Source organism: Colobus angolensis, unplaced genomic scaffold (assembly GCF_000951035.1).
Source record: "Colobus angolensis palliatus isolate OR3802 unplaced genomic scaffold, Cang.pa_1.0 Scaffold63, whole genome shotgun sequence".
Taxonomy (NCBI): Eukaryota; Metazoa; Chordata; class Mammalia; order Primates; family Cercopithecidae; genus Colobus; species Colobus angolensis.
In genome coordinates, this window is record NW_012119932.1 from 6,395,767 (window position 1) to 6,419,021 (window position 23,255).

General features: G+C 36.4%; 1 protein-coding gene across 2 annotated transcripts in view; it reads right to left on the reverse strand.

The window, feature by feature from the left end:
- Window positions 1-521: 521 nt before the first annotated feature.
- PLXDC2 (plexin domain containing 2) overlaps window positions 522-23,255 on the reverse strand; it is a 453,731-nt gene continuing 430,997 nt past the window's right edge. For both annotated transcript variants that reach the window (XM_011963864.1, XM_011963863.1), the window contains one exon: window positions 522-2,485. In XM_011963864.1, the coding sequence (XP_011819254.1) occupies window positions 2,369-2,485 (117 nt within the window). In that variant the 3' untranslated portion in view covers window positions 522-2,368. The remainder of the gene's footprint in view (window positions 2,486-23,255) is intronic.

The following is a 23,255-nucleotide window of genomic DNA, read 5'->3' on the forward strand; positions in this document are numbered from 1 at the left end:
AATTCATATACCAAACACTTCTCACTACCTTTAACTCTTAGTTCTGTTAAGAAGTTTTCCAACACTCTAGTTCCAAAAAGTTTTCTCTATTATTTGGTGCTTTGGTTCACTGAAGAATTCAGAGTGTTTATGGTTTTTTATAGAATTATCAATTGTTTTGAATCAAAATAGAAGATGAACGTTGAAGGGTATAAGAATAACATTACTACTTGAGAATCAAGTAGCACTTAAGGGACACAAACTAAGAATACACATGCAAGATTTCTATAACTGTCAAACAGTTGCTATTGGAAGCCACGGCTACCACAAAAGCTAGTGAAAGAAGCATCATTTTATCCTAAAAGGAAGTCGTCTATGTGTTCCTTATGCATTTGTAGAATACCGGTTGCACCAGTAATATTGGCATGTCATTTGGTTATTGCTGTCTGACCAAACCTACTCCACAAGAATAAGCCGGGATACTTCACATAAACCAAACATAGCTGCTGCAAAGAGATTGTCATCACAATCCTTCAATCACCTTGCTTTTCAATTTTTTTTTTTGCAATAGTTAACTAAGTTAGGAAAAAGTTACCACCTTCATCAAATACTTAAAATTGTAAAGCAGAATATATGGAATGGAAAATGGTATTGGTTCATGTCAGACACTTGTGATGATAAAGTATGCTACTCTGTGAGTGGACTGATGTCCAAGGCAGATGTGTACAGATGCTAAACTGTTGGGAAAATGCTGCTTATGAGACATCTCTGCTTCTTGAGACCTGAATCTGCAAATGTTGAGCACCGTACCTTACAAATGCCAACAGTTTCTTGGCACAGAGTGTGAAAGTCTCATGGGTTGGAATGTTGGTGAAATTGTACACTCAGTACCTGAATTTGAACTTTAGGAGCTCAGTATATATATTAACCACTTTCCTTCTCAAGGGATGCCATTCCTTTCTTCATTCATGGGGAATTTTCAAAATCAAGACTGTGATTCCAGGGCAATGGATACCTCCATTTAAGGAGCTTTCTGCATCCACTTGATTTAGCCAGAGAGGGAAGGGGTTGACATGAACGAAAAAGTGGATCAAATAGTCAAGAACATGATGGGCGTGGTAATGAACTGAACCACTTTTGCTAAGTGACAGAAAAATATTCTAATATTAAGGATTATTTTACAACTCTATGGAAGTAATGCAGCGATGCATCTTGCATCTGTTTTGTCTTGATGACAAAATGCGCTCTTACAGTCACAAGATCCTGCCTTGTGTTAGTTATAAACAAAAATATATTTATATATATATTTATGTAACTACTATGTGCTTTAAAGAAAATTACTGTATGATTCAGCAGGGTTTTTCATTCTTTTTATCACCATGCTGACGTGAATGGCTTCTTAGACAGGAATCGGCAATGAAATGGGTCTTTAGTACTGAAATGGCATAAAATTAAAAATAACCATAAGTTTAAAATCCCTTAACATTTTTGTTTCAAAAATGATTAAGGAACTCTTCATACTGTTTCCTTTTGTTTCCATCAGCCCAGAGCAACTGGTTTCATGGGACTTCACAGTTGGGGAATGGAGGCAAGGCTTCCCTAAAGCATAAATCAGATGTTTTTATGCTGAGGCAGGAGAATAGAAAGCCCCGTTTGCCACCCCCTCTTCCCAAATCCTTAGCTAAAAGTTCAGAAATTTTGTCACAGCTCATAGAAAGGTCATTCATCATGAAGGAAGAGGCAGACATAGTTTGAACCTCCTGTACAGATAAAAAGATTTGTTCTGTAAAGTGATGAACCTGTTGGTACAGATGGATCTAGACCAGAAAAACAACATCCTTTTGCCACACATCTGTTTTGAAAATATAGAAAATCTCTTATTTTGTGTTTGTTTTCACTCCTGCATGAGCTGTTTCTCTTAGCAATCTTGAAACATTCATCATTGCTCTTTTGAGTGAAAGGGTTCGGCCTTTGGAAAACAGTTACATTTGAGACATCAGAGAACATTTGAACCAAAGGTGTCGATCCCTCATGAACTAAAGCTTTATTATAGTTTTTTTTCTGATCCCTTTGCAACCCTGCACCTAAGCCAAACGCATTATAATCTTGTCATACTTCAGATAAGTCCACAGGAGATGTTCCGAGTGAACTATAGATGACATTCCACTAGGGAATTCTACGTTCAGTGTAAATGGTATCTTGTATAAGTTTTAGTTTTTTGTTTACCCTTTGTTTCCTGGGCTGAGCTTGTCCAGAAATCTTGTCTTCTTTAGGCTACAGCAGCTTAGAGCTTGTTTGTTTGTGTGTTTGTTTTTGTTTGTCTTAAGGTATAGGCAAAATTTTAGTCTTAACACCTGTAAACCAGTACTGGTGTTGTGTCCTAGAAATTTTAGCACTGCTCTGAGACAATAAAACCTTCTTTCTCTCCAACTGGTTCAACTTCAGCATAGGCAGGATGTCCAGAGCCTCTTCTAAACTTCATCGCAGGCCATCTGCTTGGGCGTCTCTGAAACAGAAAACACGAAAATAAAAAATGTGCGTCAGGGTAAGATTCCAGCACCATAAAAAATCTATTTGATAGCTATTTTAGATTAAATGTTGAATTAATTAACATGTTAAATTATCTCTTATTATAGCTACAGTCAGAATTAAGTGTTCCCCTTATCAACCCTCCAAGCCCTGTGCTTGCATTTCCAAGATGGCGCTATCTACCCCGTCACAGGATAGACCATTTGTCACACCTGCCCTCAAAGGATGTGTGTGCATATGTCTGAAATGCCCAAATATAACTAGGCAAAAAAGGAACTGTAATAAAACATATTTTTTAACATATGGCCACCGACACTCTCTCTTCTCTATAAGTCAATACTGATATCACTTCGTTTGGTTTACTCATTCACTTAAAAATTAAGGTCATAAAATTCTGCTGTTCCTAGAAGTGTGTTTTCAATTAGGCACCAGATTTCCTAGCAAATAAGCTAAAAGAAATATCACTTAATGTCTTAAGAAATTATTTATTTAGCTAAGCATACCCATCTATTATTTTTTGTGGTTGAAAATTAAAGCTGTTATATCCTAAAAATGGAATCTATTATCAGAGGATGTGGCCAATTGTGAGCTTATGAAGCAAATATTGTACAACAGACACTAGTCCTAAAATACAGGTTATTTGTATTGACAAAAAGACAGCATTTCTCCTCAGCACTCCGTCCATCAAACAAACCTGTGATTTACAAATAGATGTGCTGAAATGAATTACTGAGTTGTCACAGCAGAAGACACTAAAATGCATTTCACAGCCATAGTGACACTAGAAACTATTACTCCATTTATCAAAGTGCCTGCAATTTGGGGGTAAATAAGATGATAAATATTGAAGGAAGTTCATTTCTATCTAAAGAATTCTAATGCAAAAAAGGTTAAATATCAGTATACACATACTGGCATTTGGTATCTTTCTAGATTTTCCAATTACATGCCAATGTCGATGATTAATGGCTGTGAAAATTTTTCACATCAGGTAGGGATGAGTATTAGCTCTACATTCTAGAAAAAAATACCAATCAAGGTAATTACATTCTGCCTACTAATAATATTAAGTGCTATCTCTATAACATTATGTGGCCAGAATGCCTTAAATGTATTTGCTGATTAAGTTCCATTAAATGAAACTGAATTATCCCTATTTTTCGAAAGAAGAATTTAAAACTAAAGAGAGAGCCACACAACAAAACAACGTGTCTATGGTGAGGCTGAAATAATCAACAATGGAAACATACAAAGCACCTCTAGGGAGGTGGGTATCATAACTCATGGTTATGCCTGTTTGCAGGATAAAGATGACATGTTGCAGTGCTCACTACTCATAGCCCCAACTCTGGTTTTAGTGACTTCATAGCTGGGCTTCTCCAAAGCTACGGCTTCCTTGGGCAAGCAGCACCACTGAGATTTTGCTCTGAAACTCCACCTTTCCAAGGCCATAGCAAGAACAACCCTGCCGCCTAGCACGAATTTACAGCCACATAAAGACATTGTGCTATACTGTTCACAGTAGCCAAGATTTGGAAGCAACTGAAGTGTCCATCAACAGATGAATGGATGAAGAAAACGTGGTACATATACACAATGGAGTACTCTTCAGCCTTAAAAATAATGAGATCCTGTCATTCGCAACAACATGGATGGACTGGAGATCATTATGTTAAGTGAAATAAGCCAGGCACAGACAGACAAACATCACACGTTCTCACTAACTTGTGGGATCTAAGAATCAAAACAATTAAACTCATGGAGATAGAGTAGAAGGATAGTTACTAGAGGCTAGGAAGGGTTGTGGCAGGGAGGAGGTGGGGATAGTTAATGGGTCCCCTCAAAAATAAAAAAATGAATAAGACTTCGTATTTGATAGCAGAACAGGGTGACTATAGTCAATAATAATTTAATTATACACTTAAAAATAATTAGAAGAGTATAATTGGATTGTTTGTAACACAAAAGATAAATGCTTGAGGCTTGAGGAGATGGATACCTTATTCTCCATGATGTGATGATGGCACATTGCATGCTTGTATCCAAACATTTCACATGCTCCATAAATATATATATACCTACTGTGGACCCACAAAAATTAAAAACTAAAGATGAGAAAAAAGAAATGGTGCTATATGTGGCTCTTCATTAAAAAGGACCGCAGATGACTGGCATGCTGATGATGACGGGCATGCTGATGATGATGCTCATGAAAGTTACATTTTATGAGGCTTTTATTTCATATCTCATGCTTTATACTAGGTGATTTCTATACAGGATCTCATTTAATATCCACGACTCCATCCTTTATGTTTTGCGCAAACCTGCAAAGCTAGCAAATGGCAGGGCCAAGACGTAAAATAAAAATCTACCTACTTCCAAAGCTAATTTTTCCCATGATGGAAATTATTCCTTAAAATTCAATGGTTTGTACATAACTCACCCAACATTTGGGAACCTGGCTGTAGTTTTATTTCAGTCTTAACAATATACCAACAACTTTGGTATTCCGTTAATAAGTCAGAGCTACTGAATTAACAACTTTCTTAGGTGAAAAGACCGCAGGATTATTGATAGTGAGTATCATGTGCTTTGTGAGTGTATCACAAAGGTCCTCAGAATAGAAAATACAAAATGTTGGATGTGAAGCTTCCTGTGTTAACGGAGTACAATAATATTTTCCAAACTAATTACATATATCCTTAAGGATTTTTTTGATTTGTAATTTTTTCTACTCATTGTAGAAAAAAATGAGTAAAAAGTGAGTAGAAAAAAACATAGAAATATCCCAACAAGATTTAAAATCACTAGAGATCCCACCAAAAACACACAATTGGTTAAACCAGTGGTTCCAACCTTTTTGGCACCAGGAACTGGTTTTTGTGGAAGATAATTTTTTCATGGGTTGGTGTTGGGGGCACAGGGTAGGAGGATGGTTTTGGGATGAAACTGTTCTACCACAGATCATCAGGCATTAGATTCTCATAAGGAACACACAACCTAGATCCCTCACATGTGCAGTTCACAATAGGGTTCATGCTTCTATGAGAATCTAATGCTGCTGCTGATCTGACAGGAGGCAGAGCTCGGTTGGCAATGCTTGCTTGCCTGCCACTCCCCTCCTGCTGTGTGGCCCATTTCCTAACAGGCCACGGACAGGTACAGGTCCACAGCCCAGGGGTCAGGAACCCCTGGGTTAAACTATCAGTGTATGTCACTCATGCAATTTCATGACTAAAGATGCACAAAATAGGTATAATCCAGCTACAAAATTATTCAAGGCTGCTGTCTTATTCAGGAGAAACTGAAAATTCATAAACAAGTTCTACTGGATTTTTAAAAAGCATTTTCATAATAATATCTTAAAATTTACAATGAAATCTAACAAATGTCATGTAGCTAGGATTTTAAACATTCGATCTCATTTTGTATTCTTTTTATAATCCCTTCACATCTCAGTCTTAGCCATAACAATGCCAAGCAAAGAGTAACAACTTCACCAAAATTCTCCTTTCTTTTAGAACACTTTCATAATGAAATAGGAGATGTCATCTCACATCGCAAGCAATTACGTGATTGTGAATAAATGACTTGATTTCTCCGGTCCTTTATTTCTTCATCTGTGAAATAATAGCTAATTTGTCCTCTAAAACCCTAGGATCTTTCTATTTGCTTGCCTGAGATAATTGCCTTTAAAGTGGAGAGAAGATCATAATTTTTAAAGAGAACCTTCTGTGTTGAGGTTTTTCTGATCCTTGTCCCTTCTGCCTCCTTCTGCTAACTTTTAGAATTCCTATACTTAAGGGAAATCTACATAAATCGGCCCTAACTGAAATTGATTTTCCATGTCAATCTGCATGTAGTCAGATTATTCTTTATAAATGAAAAGAATGGGGCAGAATCTCACTCTGTCCCCCAGGCTGGAGTGCAATGGCACGATCTTGGCTCACTGCAACCTCCACCTCCCTGGTTCAAGCGATTCTCCTGCCTCAGCCTCCTGAGTAGCTGGGATTACAGCCGCCCACCACAGCACCCGGCTAATTTTTGTATTTTTAGTAGAGACGGGGTTTCACCATCTTCGCCAGGCTGGTCTCGAACCCCTGACCTTGTGATCCACCCACCTCGGCCTCCCAAAGTGCTGAAATTACATTCTTTAACAGAATAACTGAATATTTAGTTAGCATAGAAAAGTCCTTAACATCTATGCCATAATAGAAGCCATCTACCCAGAGTACAGGGACGGGCTTGGATGGAAGGATCTGAAAACCTGAGCCTCATGTCCAGTCCTGCCACAAACTTGCAAGCATGATTGAGCACAGCCAGGGATTTCAGAGAAGGGATATGTTGTTCTTTCTCGAGGCCCAGACAGTTCCAAATCTGTGTTCTTTTTAGAATGGCTAATTCAAATTGTTACAGAAACTCATCAAGGCCACAGGGTCACTTGCTAACAGGGCAGGATATATGCTGAAAATCGAAGAATTCAAACCAGACTGTAGTGTTAATTCATTACAGAGTTTCAGGATGTAATGTGTTAAAACATTACTGGGTGCAATGCGTGGGTGATTTCTAATTTCATTTCTGAGAATTATTTATGTGATTAATCATATTCAGAAGAAAATGTTCGCAGCAATAATGTTGGCACGGGGGTTGGCTGTGCAGTCAGGAATTCTCCCTAATTCTTGCTTCAGTACTACTAATTGAACAGTCATCCAGGTCTGACTCAATGGTCCGTGGCAAGATAGTTAGCTAAAATATCCACAAACGAACCTGGAGGGCACCCTCAGTGAGCAGTGTACACAAAACTGCAGTTGGAGACCTTTCTTCCAGTTCAGAGAGCAACACAGAGAGGGGTTTGTGTTGGGTTAGATGAGCCCTCCAAAGGAAGTTACAGTCATGAGTATGAAAGAAAAGGGACTGATTTTGAAATTAAAGGCCCAGATAGAAAACACCTGTGGTGCATAATGGCACTCGTCAAGCAGCCGGTTAGAAATTTCTGCCATTTTGGGGCTGTCTTCCTCCATGAACAGTGAGGGAAGAGAAAGAGGCTGGAATTACCTCCCAGTGTAGGACTTGGGGAAAGTCACGTCTCCTTACTCAGTTTCCGAATCTAAATGAACGAGAGTATTGTTTTTCAAAAAAACCTACCCTTCCTTCCTTCTGTTTTTCTTGTTTGTTTCGTTTTTGTTTGTTTGTTTGTTTGTGTTTTTTTTGAGATGGAGTCTTGCTCTGTTACCGAGGCTGGAGTGCAGTGGCACGATCTCGGCTCACTGCAACCTCCGCCTCCTGGGTTGAAGCTATTCTCACGCCCCAGCCTCCTGAGTAGCTGTGATTAGAGGCACCTGCCACCACGCCCAGCTAATTTTTGTATTGTTAGTGGAGACAGGGTTTCACCATGTTGGCCAGCCTGGTCTTGGACCCCTGACCTCAAGTGATCCATCCGCCTCAGCCTCCCAAAGTGCTGTGATTACAGGCGTGAGCCAAAGCGCCCGACCCTTCCTTTTAATTTTTAAGTCACAGACTCTTCTTATTTTCTAATAAAAATCTTACCTTGAAGCCCAGAGTGAAACACACAGGGTCGGTCTCCTTTAATTGTGGTGTACAGATCCCCGCTTGCGTGCGCTCCCCAAGCCCTCATGGAGTTTACGAATCCTATGCTTTCTAAAACATGTGTTTTGGAAACTATAGAACTAAATCTGCGTTTCTCAAACTTGCCTGGCCGTGTCACGAATCACAACGGATCTTGTTCAACTACAGCTCCTGATTCAACAGGTCTCAGGGAGGCCTGGCAGGGTCTGCGTTTCTCACAGCCTCCTAGGTGATGCTGAGGCTGTGGATCCACACAGCACACTTCGAAGAGCAAGGGTGATGATTTTCTAAGGTCTCTTCTAACAGAAACATCCTTCGGGAGCCAGAAGAAGAAAAGATATTGAACCTCAGCCTTCCTTGTGTCTCTGGCACACCTTCATGGGAATTGAAGGCTTGCTTTTGCACCCAGGTCAACCTTTCAATATTTAGCTTTGATAAAGTTTGATTGTCCAAGGGAAGGAATTTTTTTCTCTCCATTTCATTCTTTGAAATACAATTTTTTTCTTTATTTTCCTTATTTTGTGTTGAATATTTATTTAGTCTTAACAAGTTAAAGGTTGGATTGCCAGATTTAGCAAATAAATGAGACACCCATAAAGTTTGGATTTCAAATAAACAACCAGTCATTAAAAATATATATATTTAATTGGACATATACTAATTAATGGCTTTTTTTTTTTTTAAATTCTGATCCACATGAGTGTCGTGTATTTTAATTGCCAATTCTATCTATGGGGAAATACAATGGCTTTGGGTCCTGGCCAGGGAATCTAGCAATCTTATTAAAATAAACAGCTCCTGTGTGTGACTGTATCTCTTTGCTTCATGAAACGTACGTCCCTTTTTCCTTAAAAAGAGTCACTCAAATTGATCTGTTGGTCTTCTGGTGTGGTTGAAAATTCCAAGCAGGAGCATTCTAATTGCTCGTGTGGGAAGCAAAGGCTGGGTGATCTTTGCATGTTTTCTGCTCGCCCTCTTTTGATTCTTCCTGGTGTGGAAGTTGCCTTATTTTCCTGCGTCAGCTCTTCTCTAGTCTCCCATTACCACCTGTCATTGATATATTGCCTACATTCTAGAACTGTCTTATGGATGATCGTGAAGAATTAGTTACAACCATAGTCAGTTCATGTGCAAGATGAAAACTGTTCCCAAGCATATACAGATCAGCTATCTACTAGGGTTAACAACAACAAAAAAAAACATACAATTTGTGTGATTTTCCAAAAGCTAACATCTTTAAAACACAAAGTCAACGATTCTCCAATGGCTGAATAAATATCTTTCAATCACACATTGCAAACACTTAATGTGTATTGTTTTCTTTCACTCTTTAGTTTCACATATTTCCAAGAACACTTTCTTTTTCTCTCTCTTTTCTTTCCTTCTTCCTTTCCTTTCTTTCCTCCTTTCTTTTGAGACAGTATCTCGCTCTGTAACCTGGGCTGGAGTACAGTGGCATGATCAACTCTCAATGCAGCCTCAACTTCCTGGGCTCAGGTGATCTTCCCACCTCAGTCTCCTAAGTAGCTGGGACCACAGGAGTGCACCACCATTCCTGGCTAATTTTTTTTTCCTATTTTTATTTAATTAATCAATCTATTTATGTATTTATTTAGTAGAGACAGGGTTTCATCACATTGCCTAGGCTGGTCTCGAACTTCTAGTCTCAAGCAGTCCTCCTGCCTTGGCCTCCCAAAGTGTGGGGATGACACGCGTGAGCCATTGCACCTGGCCATGCAAATTTTCTGAATCCCCACCTACAGATTACAAGTCACTTCTATTTTTTCCTGTGCTGTTTAGATGTTTCCTGGTATTTTATCAATATCTCTTGTCACATTTTTTCATATATTGTGGTTGTTCCTGTGATTGGAGGGATGTAGTCAACATATATATATATATATATATATATATGTATATGTGTGTCTATGTATGTACATCTATCTATACTGTGCTCTATGTATATGTTCTAGAAGTCAAATGTGATATCCTGTGACCACTGAAATATGCACAGCAGTGGGATATTGAAGCTATCTGACATCAGGAGTGAATCCTTATTGTAACATCTGCTCCTCTAGAAGACAACATTATTCTCAGTAATAATCATGAAAGAAAATTAATAATAATGGCAGTAAAGAAATGCAGAGAACATTTTCTTGTTTTGAACTTTATCGATATATAATTATGCCACTAAAAACCATTAGGCCACCATGCCAGGCCTAAACTCCTACTTCTTTATTACATCATTGATTCTCACTGCTTATGGAATGATAGTCAGATTCTGTGTTTGTCCTTCAAAGCCTGCCATATCTATTTTCCATCTATACTAAAGCCATTTTCAATATTTGCTCATAGATATTAACACATAGTTAAATAAGTTGACTCATCCTGACCTTTCTTGATTTAATGTTTTTAAAACCATAATATATCCCCATTCCATCTGAAAAGGTATCTCCCCTTCCTCTTCACTTAGCCAGAACATAGCACCCTTTCCAGACCCTGCACAAATATCATGTCTTTAATGAGATTCCTCCTAATTATCTCTCTCTTTCTTAAGTATTTTATAGCATTTGACTGAATCCTTTATTCAATATTGATCATACCTTTGATGTTCCTTTCATTATTATTGAATTCTCATGTGGCTGTTTGGCCTTTAAAGTTTTTGTGTCCTATGTCTTTAGATGCATACTAAGCTGGAAAATATAATCACACATAGGATGACCATATGATTTATTGCCCAAATTAGGACACTTTTGAGAATAAATGGAGAAACGATTAATAATTACATCAGACAACAGACATAAACTAGAATGGTTCTGGGCAAAGTGGAAAGTATGTTTACCTTAGCTATACCCCTCTGTGAGTGTAAGAGACTCTAGCAGAGTGTACTGCACAGACTCTTTGGTTTTGACTAATTTTCTGTGATACCAGCTGAGAATATTCTTCAACATTAGCCTTAGTTCATAATATGTTAATAATGCTTTGAGCAGCATCTCTTTATTTTTTGAGCCACATTGCCACAAGTGGTTATTTTCTACCCAAATCGTGTAATAATTTGCTATTAGACAGGCAATTTACTCTAAAGAAAAGTACTTTGCAGGGGGTGTGAAAACAAGCCAGTTCACTGCTGCCTAGTGACTGAGTTAAAACACAAGATAATGCTGCACTGGTCATAAGTGAGTTAGTGCTGCCTCCCTACAGCAGACTGGCCATGTTCCTTAAGAAATTGTTCTTGTCCAGTTACCTGTGTCTGGAGTGCCAATGTGTTTCTAAGTGAAGCTAAAGAAATCTGGAAAGTTAAGGTCTAATCAGCAGTGACCTTTGGAATGGTTAATGTGAGTTATTTTCTATCCTAAAGTAATTGTGTGCTTTACTCCGTATTTAATCACATGATTAAAAAACAACCCAAGAGAATGATTTATGTCATCAAATCTGAGAGTGGACCCATTCATTTGAAGATACAGAGTGATCTTATCAGTCAAACTAGGGCAAAACCACACTTACATATATGACCAGTTTCATCATATGTTTTTAATTTGTATATGTTGGAATAAAATTAAAAGTTTAAAGAAACTTTAAAAGGCAGATAGCAAACTTTTTACCTGTTTAAGGTCCTACATTGAAAAATGAGTATCCAAAATGGTGTATGTTTTTAAATCTGAGGAACTTGATTTATTTATTTTGGGCACATACTATATCGTGTCAAATCAACTCAGAGGTTGAAATAAAAATATAATTATGACCCTGAGAAAATGAACAATAAAGTATTAGTGTAGCAGGAAAATAAAAGCTAATATGTAATTTAGAGGATCAATTGTAGAGGCTTTACAGATGCATTTGTGATTATATTGTCAAACAATGTTGTAACTGACTAATAACAGTGTTTAATCATTCCTTACTTAGGGATCCAGTGATATTCATTACTGTCCTGTACACAGATTCATGTAACCTCCACAAAAGTTTTCCTGAGAATGCATTGCATTCATCCTGTGATAAAGAAGTGCTGATAACCATGGTAATCATATTATGTGAGTCCGATGATAGCTCTGGAAGTCATCCTGTTTGCAACACTTTAAAAATAAAAATAAAAAAAGATAAAAAAGCAAGATGACTGAGATATAACAATTAGAACCTATAAAAACAACTTTTTTGTTGTTTTTGTTTTGTTTTGTTTTGTACAGTCAATGGTATAATACTCAGGGGTTGGATAATATGGTTTGTGAATTATTTAGATCATTTGTTCTTTTTCCCTTCCTCTTCTCATTTGAATAACTTAACAATAGCTCAAGACAATTGGGTAGGAGTGGGAAATAAAGGAATCCCTCAAATAAATTATCTATTTACATAATTTTTGGTTGAAACTGACTACTGTTTAAAATAGCACTTTTAACAAAGTTGAAGGCTGCTTGGGAGAGTCAGCAAAGTTGGTTTTAACTCCTGGTTGAGTTACACAGAATGGTTCAGGATTGACCAGAATCACAAAGTTAGTAAAAGCTGGAATTTATGCAAAATCTGCTGCCTTCTTGGTGCTAGAGTCTTCCTACTGCATTTTACTGATTTCTGATTCTGTTTCTGTTAAGCACTAAGGCCTTCGGCAAGTCAATTCTTATCTCACATTCTCTATGTTCTTATATATAAAATAAGAAAGAGGACAGATACTGATCTCTACTTAGTATGAAGCTACGGCCTTCAGTCAGCCTTAACAACTAAACACTACATCATAATAATTTTTAAAGGGGCGAATATTTATTTATCAATCACACCACTTTAGTTTTATGCATTTATATCATACTGTGAATGATTCAACTAAAACATTTCTAATAAGATTTGTATAAAAATGTCTGAGGGCATCAAATCAATATTGTAATTTAAAGAGTTGTTTATCTTTTCAAGCATACAAATGTTCTTTCCGGAAAACAGAGTTTTATGTCTCTTTAGGTGAGACGTATAACGCAAAACGTTATAAATGACTGCAGTTGATGTTTCCTTAAGTTCTCTGCTAACTCTTAATTTTCCGTCATTTCATGATGCTGTTTATTGAAATTACACTTGAATCATTTTAGATGATGCATTTATTCAGCAAATATTTACTAAGCATTGTGCTTGCCCTTCGGGATAAAAGCAATGAAATGAGACAGATAGTGTTGTTTTCTGGAGCGCCTATATTGTTATTAGAATTCACCAAGAATAAAATGACATCTCAACGAGGAAAGTCTCTCGATTTAGTTTTAAAGCCAGTTCTTAGAAGAGAACTGATCAGTCAATTCTACCTATTAACCAGTGTTCTGCCTACTCTAACAAATGAAAAAGAATTCTAAATCTCCTAATCTCTGGTTATTTACTTTTCTCACTGAAACACCATGAATTGTTTCATTTAAAAAATAGACATATACTAAATTTTCAATTATCCTAAATGTATTCTGCTGAATAGCTCTTACTGATTGGGAGTAAAAATTTAAGGCCAAAAATATAATTATTTAGATTTTAAAAATGTATATTTTGTTTTCCCTTTTTGGATATTGCTGTAATTTTCAATAAACAGCAATTGTTCTTGTATCACTTTCGGTCATTATTTTTTTTTCCCCCAACAATTTCATTAGTTTACATTTGGGTTAGTCACTATAAATACATTTATAATCTTAATTTGCCTTTGATTTTACTTTGCTCAAAATTTTCAATGGCTTTTAATCCACCTGGTTCTCTTTTTATAAACCACTCTTTCTAAACAAAGAAATATTCGAATATAATTATGTTTGCTAAAACACACCCAGTCCATTGATTTTCCCTGACTTCTCATTATTCTAATAAATGTCTTATGTGACCTTATATGCACTGAATGGTGACTATTTTCTATGTTAATAATCCCTTTAAGGGAGGCAAGTTCTTTCCATGTGTGAATCCCAGTTCTTCCATCTTGACTTTTCCATTCTCCGGGGACTATATATCCAGTTGTTGGGGCAGGAGAGAAGGTGTGGCAAAGGCACACGTAATTGTTAAAAGCTTTGGCTTAAATGTGACTTTCTGGAGTGACAAGTAGTCATCTGTCCATCTTTGGGTGCAAGAGAGTTTGAAAAAGATGTTTAATTGTGCAACTACCTACCAGTCACAACCCTCTACTCTAGTATCGGGAACATGAATAATAGTAAGTAGTTAGCCTGCTCTGCTACAAATATCTATCTCTTTTTAATGACTTACATGAGGCTCAGAGACTATAATTATGAAGCATCTAGTACTTTATATGTCAATATATACAATACTAAATGATAAGTAGTATTATCACCGGAAACATTATTATTATTTTAACGTTCAATAAATGAATGCTTAGGATGTGCATGTATATATATGTGTAAATTACCAGTCGCTGTTTAATAAATATAGATGGAGTAACATATTAAAAAAAAATTGTAAGCATGTTCCAAACATTTCAAAAATGTTTGTTGCCAAATGAAGCAAGCTGAAATATGAGATGTGTGTTACAGCAATAGGTTCCTTCAAATGCACAAAGGATAGTCATAAGGCAAAAATGCATGCATGCATTGAGTTCTGGCAGAAGGCTGCACCGCTTCCACCAGTGCTTGTAGGATGTCTTTCTGGTCATTTTGTTTATCTGAAGCTCATCTCGGAAAGAGTTTTCAGGAAGAACTCATGGAAAGAATATTGGTAGAGTTCCTGCACATGAATAATAATTTATTTATGCCCTTTCTACTCAATGGTCAGTTTTGCTGGATATAACCTCTTGGCTGACATTTTCCATCCTTTCACAAGGTTACTCCATTTTCTTTTCTAGCACAAAATGTTGCTGTTAAAAACTTGATGATTATCTAATTCAGATATGCTTATAATTCAAGTGTTTTCTTTAAGTGCACAAAATTTTTTTCTTTCTTTCTTTTTTTAAAAAAATATTATCCAGTGACTTTACTAGAATAAGTCTTAATGTTCATTGTTTTGGGTAAATATTCTCAGGTACATAGCATGCTCTTTCAATATTTAAATTTTATTTCAAGAACTAAAAATTTTTTAGTTTGTGGCTTATTTTTCTTTTACTTTGTTTTTTTCTTTCCTATTATCCAGATGTTGAACCTTCTTTGACAAACTTATTTTTCATTACCTCTCAGATTTTTTTATCTGATTTAATTCTTTCCAATTAAAAATCTACTTTTAAACCTGTTACTTCTTGTAATCCATTAATAACTGTGTTTATTTGCTCTTCTATTATCTAGTTTTGTGTTTTCAAAATTATTATGTTTTCTGTATTTCTAATTCTCACATCTATTTCATTTTTTAGGTGTTCTAATGCTAATTTGGGTTGTTCTTTCATGTTTTAAATCACTTTCTTTACGCTTTTTAGCTAGTTTTAAACTAGTTCCTCAGAGTTTTTATTAGATTTAAAAAAATTATTTTATGTTTGGGGGTACACGTGAAAGTTTGTTACATAGATAAACACATGTAATGGGGATTCATTGTACTTATTATTACATCCACCAGGCATTAAGCCCAGTACCTGATAGTTATCTTTTCTGCTCCTCTCCCTCCTTCCACCCTTCCCCCTCAAGCAGACCCCAGTGTCTATTGTTTCCTTCTTTGCGTTCATAAGTTCTTAAAATTTAGCTCCCACTTATAAGTGAGGACATGCAGTATCTGGTTTTCTGTTTCTGCATTAGTTTGCTGAGGATGATAGCCTCCAGCTTCATTCATGTTCCCACAAAAGACATGATTTTGTTCTTTTTTATGGCTGCATAATATTCCATGGTGTATATGTACCACATTTTCTTTATCCAGTGTGTCATTGATGGGCATTTAGATTGATTCCATGTCTTTGCTATTGTGAACAGTGCTGCAATGAACATTTGAGTGCATGTGTCTTTATGATAGAATGCTTTATATTCCTCTGGGCATATACCCAGTAATGGGATTGCTGGGTCATAGGGTAGTTCTGCTTTTAGCTCTTTGAGGAATTTTCACAATGGTTGAACTAACTTACACTCCCACAAACAGTGCTAAAAGGGTTCCCTCTACTAGCTCACCAGCATCTGTTATTTTTGACTTTTAATCATAGCCATTCTGACTGGTGTAAGATGGTAGCTATCTCATTGTTGTTTTGATTTGCATTTCTTTAATAATCAGTGATATGCGGCTTTTTTTTCATATGCTTTTTGACTGCATGCATGTCTTCTTTTGAGAAGTGTCTGTTCATCTCCTTTGCCCACTTTTTAATGGGATTGTTTGTTTTTCTCTTGTAAATTTGTTTAAGTTCCTTATAGATGCTGGATATTAGATCTTTGTCAGATGCATAGTTTGCAAATATTTTCTTCCCTTCTGTAGGCTGACTGTTTACTCTGTTGACAGTTTCTTTTGCTCTGCAGAAACTCTTAAGTTAAATTAGATCCCACTTGTCAATTTGTGCTTTTGTTACAATTGCTTTTGGTGTCTTTGTTGTAAAACCTTTTCCCGTTTCTATGTCAGGATGGTATTTCCTAGGTTGTCTTCAGGTGTTTCTATAGTTTTTTGGTTTTTATTTAAGTCTTTACTACATCTTGAGTTGATTTTTGTGTATGGTGTAAGGAAAGGGTCCAGCTTCAATCTGGTGCATATGGCTAGCCAGTTCTCCCAGCAACATTTATTAAATAGGGAGTCTTTTCCCCATTGCTTATTTTTATCAGCTTTGTCAAAGAAATGATGGTCATAGATGTGTGGCCTTATTTCTGAGCTCTTTATTCTGTTCCATTGGTCTGTGTGCCTATTTTTGTACCAGTACCATACTGTTCTGGTCATTGTAGCCTTGTAGTATAGTTTGAAGTTGGGTAATGTGATTCCTCCAGCTTTGTTCTTTTTGCTCACAGTTGCTTGTTGGAGGTATGGATAAGGTACTTAGACTCTTTGCTCCTTCATTAGTCCAGGGGTGGCAAGGGCAGTTCCACTGCAGAGGCAGTAGCAGAGAGGCCTTCAGCTGTCCCTGGAGGCTCTGTCCAGGGAGTTGCTGAATTGGTACTGGCTCAATAGGTCTGGCAAGAGGTGCCTGGAAGCCTAGGCCTGCAGGACCTGCCTGGTGAGGAGACATGGGAATGGGTCCCACCTAACAGTCTGGCCACTTTTCTCTAAGGCTGCTGTGGTATGCTTCGGGCCCATGCCAGTCCCTAGTCACCTCAGATTTTTCAGAACCTGTAGGTGTCACAAGTGAAAGCTATGAAACAGTAGAGATGGCAGCAAAGAGGCCTTGGTTGGGAGGCCCCACCCAGTGAGGAGGTAAGGGATTGGGTACCTCTTAGTATTTCTTGAGTCCCTTCCCTTCCCCAGATTTTACAGGAATCCACAAGGTATCTAGCAGGACTGGAAACAGGAAAACCACAAAGTAAGCCAATAAGCATTGCCTGGAAAACACAGCAGGCCCATGTGAGAAGAGCAGCAGAAAGTGAGAGGGGCAAGTGCCCACTCCAGTTGCAAGTGAGTGCAGGGGACCTGTGTAAGAATTTCTGAAGGGGCGGGAGCAGTATAGCACAAGGAATTCTCAAAACTGACCTGCCAAGGCCATCTTCTATGACAGTGACCCACACTAGGAGAAAATCCTGGGAGTAAAATGAGTAATGAGTAGGATAGGGACAACAGAGATTTATTAGATAAAATAATAAAAAGAAAGAAGAAAATTCCTGTACCAGCCTGGCTAACATGGTCAAACCTCGTCTCTACTAAAAATACAAAAATTAGCCAGGTGTGGTGATGGGCACCTGTAATCCCAGCTACTTGGGAGGCTGAGGCAAGAGTATTGCTTGAACCCAGGAGGCTGAGGTTGCAGTGAGCCAAAATTGCGCCACTGCACTCCAGCTTCGGCAATAGAGCGAGACTCTGTTTTTTTAAAAAAAAACAAAACAAACAAACAAAAAAATTGAATAGAAAAATGGCTTTTCATCTATTTAAAATTTATCTCACCTATAGTAATTTTAAGTATTATGTTAATTAGAATATGAATGTAGTAATTAGCTGAAAGTAGAAAGTACAGACATAGAATAATTCTGACCCTATATTCACTTACTGCATGATGTAAGACAGGACGTATGAATTTTGCATTAAAATTTACTTTGTTTCTATTAAGAAAGCTTTTATAAAAGGATTACCACAAGATCATATAGTAAAATAACCTTAATCCATTTTCAAACTAAAAATACCATTGATTGTTCACTTCCAATAAAATTACCAAAAGTATGATTACTACCATCATTTATAATACATTCTTTACATTCATACTCCCTAGATTGCTAATGTTTTTGTCTCTGAAAATTTTACAGTTTACTTTTCTTATAATCACAAATAACTGTAGTATTAGTTATAAACCACAGCATGCCGTAATAATAAACTAATTTAGTTTAGTTGTTTTGTATGTTTGTTAGAAAAGAATACACTAAGTGGAATTGGTGGAAAAGATAATCTTGTAATTGAATAAATTAATTTTTACTGTGAAGCACCAATTATTGCTAAAATTAAAGTTTCTGTTATTTGTTTTCACAATAGAAAGGCTTAAGTATTTATTTTAACACTGAACAATTACCAATGTCGCAAGGAAGAAATTACTCAACAGTTGGTACTGTCAGTAGTCTCTTCAAGAGGTAACAGAAGAAAAGAATCGGAATACTTAAAACATATATCATGTCCTCAACATGTCATAATTCAAGCTTACAAATGCCCAAGTGAATTGTAGCTTTGCAGATTTTCATTTATTTATCCATCTGATTCTTTCATCTATTAAGAACTTTCCTGTGGTATCTATCTATCTACCTATCTATCTATCTATTCATCCATCCATCCATCCATCCATCCATCCATCCATCCATCCATCCATCCATCTATGGATTTTCATTGTCTTATGTAGCATTGAAATAATTAGGGAATTAATTAGTAAAAAGAAATTACCGCAGATTAGTATGAGATCTTTTATTCGGTATTTTCAATAATTCTCCCCAATGAAGGGAAGGAATTATTTCATTAAATTAGAAACACTATTATAGTTTTAGGAATTTAAATGAAAATGTGTTACTCAGAAGAGTAAATTAAGGCTGACATCTTTAAAAGAAATCTTATCTTGATGATTACATATACAAGGCAATCATGATGCACTTGAACTGATGTCTCAAAAACATTCAGTGATGTTCATGAATAAAAATTCTAGCATCTTAGAATAGAAATTGAGAAAAGAAAACCACTGACGTACATGGAGTGTCTCTTTCTTTCAAGTGACCCAATTTCACCTACTTTTCTCTGCATTTCACTATATTTCTAGAAAGCTGTCATCTACTAATATAGCTTCTTTAATGGGAGTTATATCAAACCATGTCAGGTGTGTTTTGCCTTATCTTACTTTCCTTGCAGCAGTTCATAAAAAATGAACACCATCTTTTGCTTCGTCTAAGAAATAAAAATAAAAAGTATTTTATTTCAATGAATCATTTTTTCCCCTTGAGTTTTCTTTAAAACTGAAGTTAAGACTAAGAAATACCTTAAGAGCAAAACTCAGTTATTAAAAATATGTGACTTCAAGACAAAAAAAGATTTGTGGTTCTATGAAGCGATTTCTCATGAACTACATAGGTTTGTCCACAGATCACATCTTCCTAACTCCCCAAGTGCGATCCATCCAGCAGCTGCAAAGCAAGATGCCAAACTCTTAGCAAACGCTTTTTTTCTCCCCAGCAGCCTTTGAATTCTTGCCTGGCTCCTTCTTCTGGCTTGTTTCCTGGTGGTACTATTAGTTGCCAGGAAAAGTTGAGGGCCACAGCTGCCTGTGTTTCTTTAATCTTATTCTCCACGGGTTCTTGTGATCCAGAAATATTTCTTGGGATAGGGAATCCCCTTGAGTGGCAAAAAACTTAAAAGACTCTTGCTATGATGCTGTGTAGCTTCTCAGGCTAGAGGGCCAGGGTGAGGCATTCTAGTTTGATGTCTTGACTCTGTAACCAGGTGCCATAGGATCCAAACAAATTGTTTCACCATCCTGAGTATTTCTACCTTGGACTTGACTCTAACAAAGGGGTAGAAAGGATACTGCCCACCCAGGTTCCAGGAATGGAGGTCTTACCTCTGCTGGTTTGAACTTATTTGGATTTTATATCTACAACCATACAGCTGGGGTTTTATAGCTACAAGAGTGATATGAATCACCTTTTGAAATGTTAATATTAGTTGAAGATTGTATGGAATCATTTTTTATATCAGACATGTGTCTGTATTAAAGAGAATAATGCAAAACTCATTAAATTTTTAAGATAACACATGAGTCCTCAAGGAAATTTACTTGTGGTAGATACTTGGAGAATTCATCTACTTATTTTGGAAAAGTGACAGAATCTCTAGGTTGCACACAGGCTGAAGTTTGTTTTTGCTTTGGTATCCTGATTTTGCTGATAGAAAATATAAAGCACTCCCAGTAAAAGCAGATATTTTGGTGCCCTGGAAATAATAAGAATTTTAAAAGCGTGGTATGAACAATGACTGGTATTTAGACATTTATGTCCAGATTTTATTATGGAAATAACTAATAACTTCTAATTCAGGCACACTTTAAGAATGGTGAGAGTGTTTCTCCATCAGGAAAACAAATTATTATTATCATCATTATTATTATTATTCTGAGACAGAGTCTCACCCTGTTGCTCAGGCTGGAATGCAGTGGCTTGATCTTGGCTCACTGCAACCTCCTTCTCCCAAGTTCCAGTGATTTTCCTCAGTCTCCTGAGTAGCAGGGATTACAGGCACACACTACCATGCCTACTTAATTTTTGTATTTTTAGTAGAGGCAGGGTTTCACCATGTTGGCCAGGCTGGTCTCAAACTCCTGACTTAAAATGACCTGCCTGTCTCAGTCTCCCAAAGTGCTGGGATTACAGGCGTGAGCCGCCGCACCTGGCCTAGGAAAATAAACTGTTTTGGAGAGTAGTCTTTTTTTATACATTTACTTTATTTTATATATATATATATACACACAGACACACAATCTATATCTAGAGTTCCATAAAAAGTTCTATGATAAAATAAAGATAATGATGATAAGAATAAGAATGCCACTTACTATCAAGTTGAACCCTCCACCTCCTGAGCTCAAGCGATCAAAAAAGGTAACATTTTATCAAGTATTTTATGGTGACTGCCTCTTCTGTAAAACTAATCATTCAACTTGAAATCCACACATAACTTAAAATGTGTTTATCAGCTGTCTCCACCCACTGGAATGTAAGCTCCATGAAGGCAAGGATGATCTTGTTCATTTTGTTTACCAATGTACCTTGGGGACTTGGTGCATAATAGAAGCTCAACAAATATTAAATACATGAATGAGTGACTGGTCAACTTATCAGTTGGCTTTGGCAGCCTTCTGCCTCCTCATAAGTTTCTCCTTTCCTTCTTACTAAAAACCAGTTTATTTCCTACTTTAAAAAACTATGGAACAAACTTTTCTTTCTAATTCTTTCTCTCGGCAAGGTTTTCTCTACAAACCAGAATCATCCGATAGAAATATAGTATGAGCCACGTATATAATTTTAAAAGTGTCTAGTGTCCATTTTAGAAGCAAATATGAATAAAATTAATTGTAATAAAATTTATTTAATACAGTATATCCAAGATACTATCATTTCAACATGTAATTATATAAAAATTATTGATGAGATACTGACATTATTTTTTGTACTCAGATTTCAAAATCCAATGTGTGTTTTACACGTATGTTGTTCTAGACAAGTCACATTTTAAGAGCTCAAAGTCCATATAGGTAGCAGCCACATATTGACAGCACAGTTCTGTACGCTGTATTTCTCCAGTCCTCAGGGTAGGAATTATAACTACTATTTACCGGCAAACTCCATTGCCATTGCACCATCTCAGTCCCCTCCCGAAATACAAGGGCCATTGTTCCTACAACTTTTGCTTCTTCCGATTTCATTTTAAATTAATCATTTGAACTGACTCCTTTCTGTCTGAGGACATTTCAAAGCTTTGCAGCATAAGTGGCAGGATTAGGTACTCTTAGTTTTTACTTTTCTATTTTTTTTTAAAAAAATCCTCCAATATTTTACTTATAGAATCTATCTTCCAAGGTTGTAATCATTTTTATCATTAGGTTCTTATCAATTTCTCTTCATTTTTATGTGTACAGAACAATCAAAACTGCATATGAGTGTCCAAATACTAGCAATTATGTATGTATACTAAGAAAAATTAAGGACAATGTTCAACATTAATACTTTCAGCAAGATGGCTAGTCTAAACTATTTGTTATAGTCCAAATAGAATCCTTTCATAGGAATGTTGATTTTGTGTGATTATCACTTTGTAATATTACTTTCTTGACTTCAGTTTGATTACATTTTAAGTATTTTATTTAAAAATCTTGAATAGTGATATGTGTAGAATGCCATGCAAGAGTGTAAACATTTATCTCTGTGACCCATATTCATGAAACAATAAAATATATTACAAGTCACAACATTTATGCTTAGCAATGCTCAACAATCATTAAAGTTAATGTAGAACCTAGACACACTGACTCTTCCAAAAAGATATCAGTTTCATCAAGATCTTTTAAAAATTAAGGAATTCATGCTTATTTAAATATGTGTTCTCTGCCATTTTGTTTCAAGATAATAAACTTCATTTTCAAAAAAAAAAAAAAAAACTTACAGCATGTGTAGAGATTCTTGTATATAATGTGATAGATTTTGGCCAAAATCAGATACCCTTTAGAAAATTAATGTGAAAAGCTAGACACATAAACATGAAATGCAAGCCAGTCAGTCAAAGAAACTACCCAGTCTAAGATCTGAGAATGATGGAATAATATACAAGATAAGTTAATAAAAAATAGGCTATTTGGCTTGACTGAATAGAAATGGAACATTTTAGAAGAATGGAACTCTGGTATCTAATCTTGTATAAGAAGACACGGGACATTAATAGTTAATTCACTTGTTTATGGGGTGATGATTTGCTTAATTATCTCATTTCCTTTCTACAATAAGAAATCTAGCTGTTGGAGCAAGATGGCCGAATAGGAACAGCTCCAGTCTCCAACTCCCAGCGCGAAGGACACAGAAGACCGGTGATTTCTGCATTTTCAACTGAGGTACTGGGGTCATCTCACTAGTGAGTGCCGGACAATCGGTGCTGGTCAGCTGTTGCAGCCC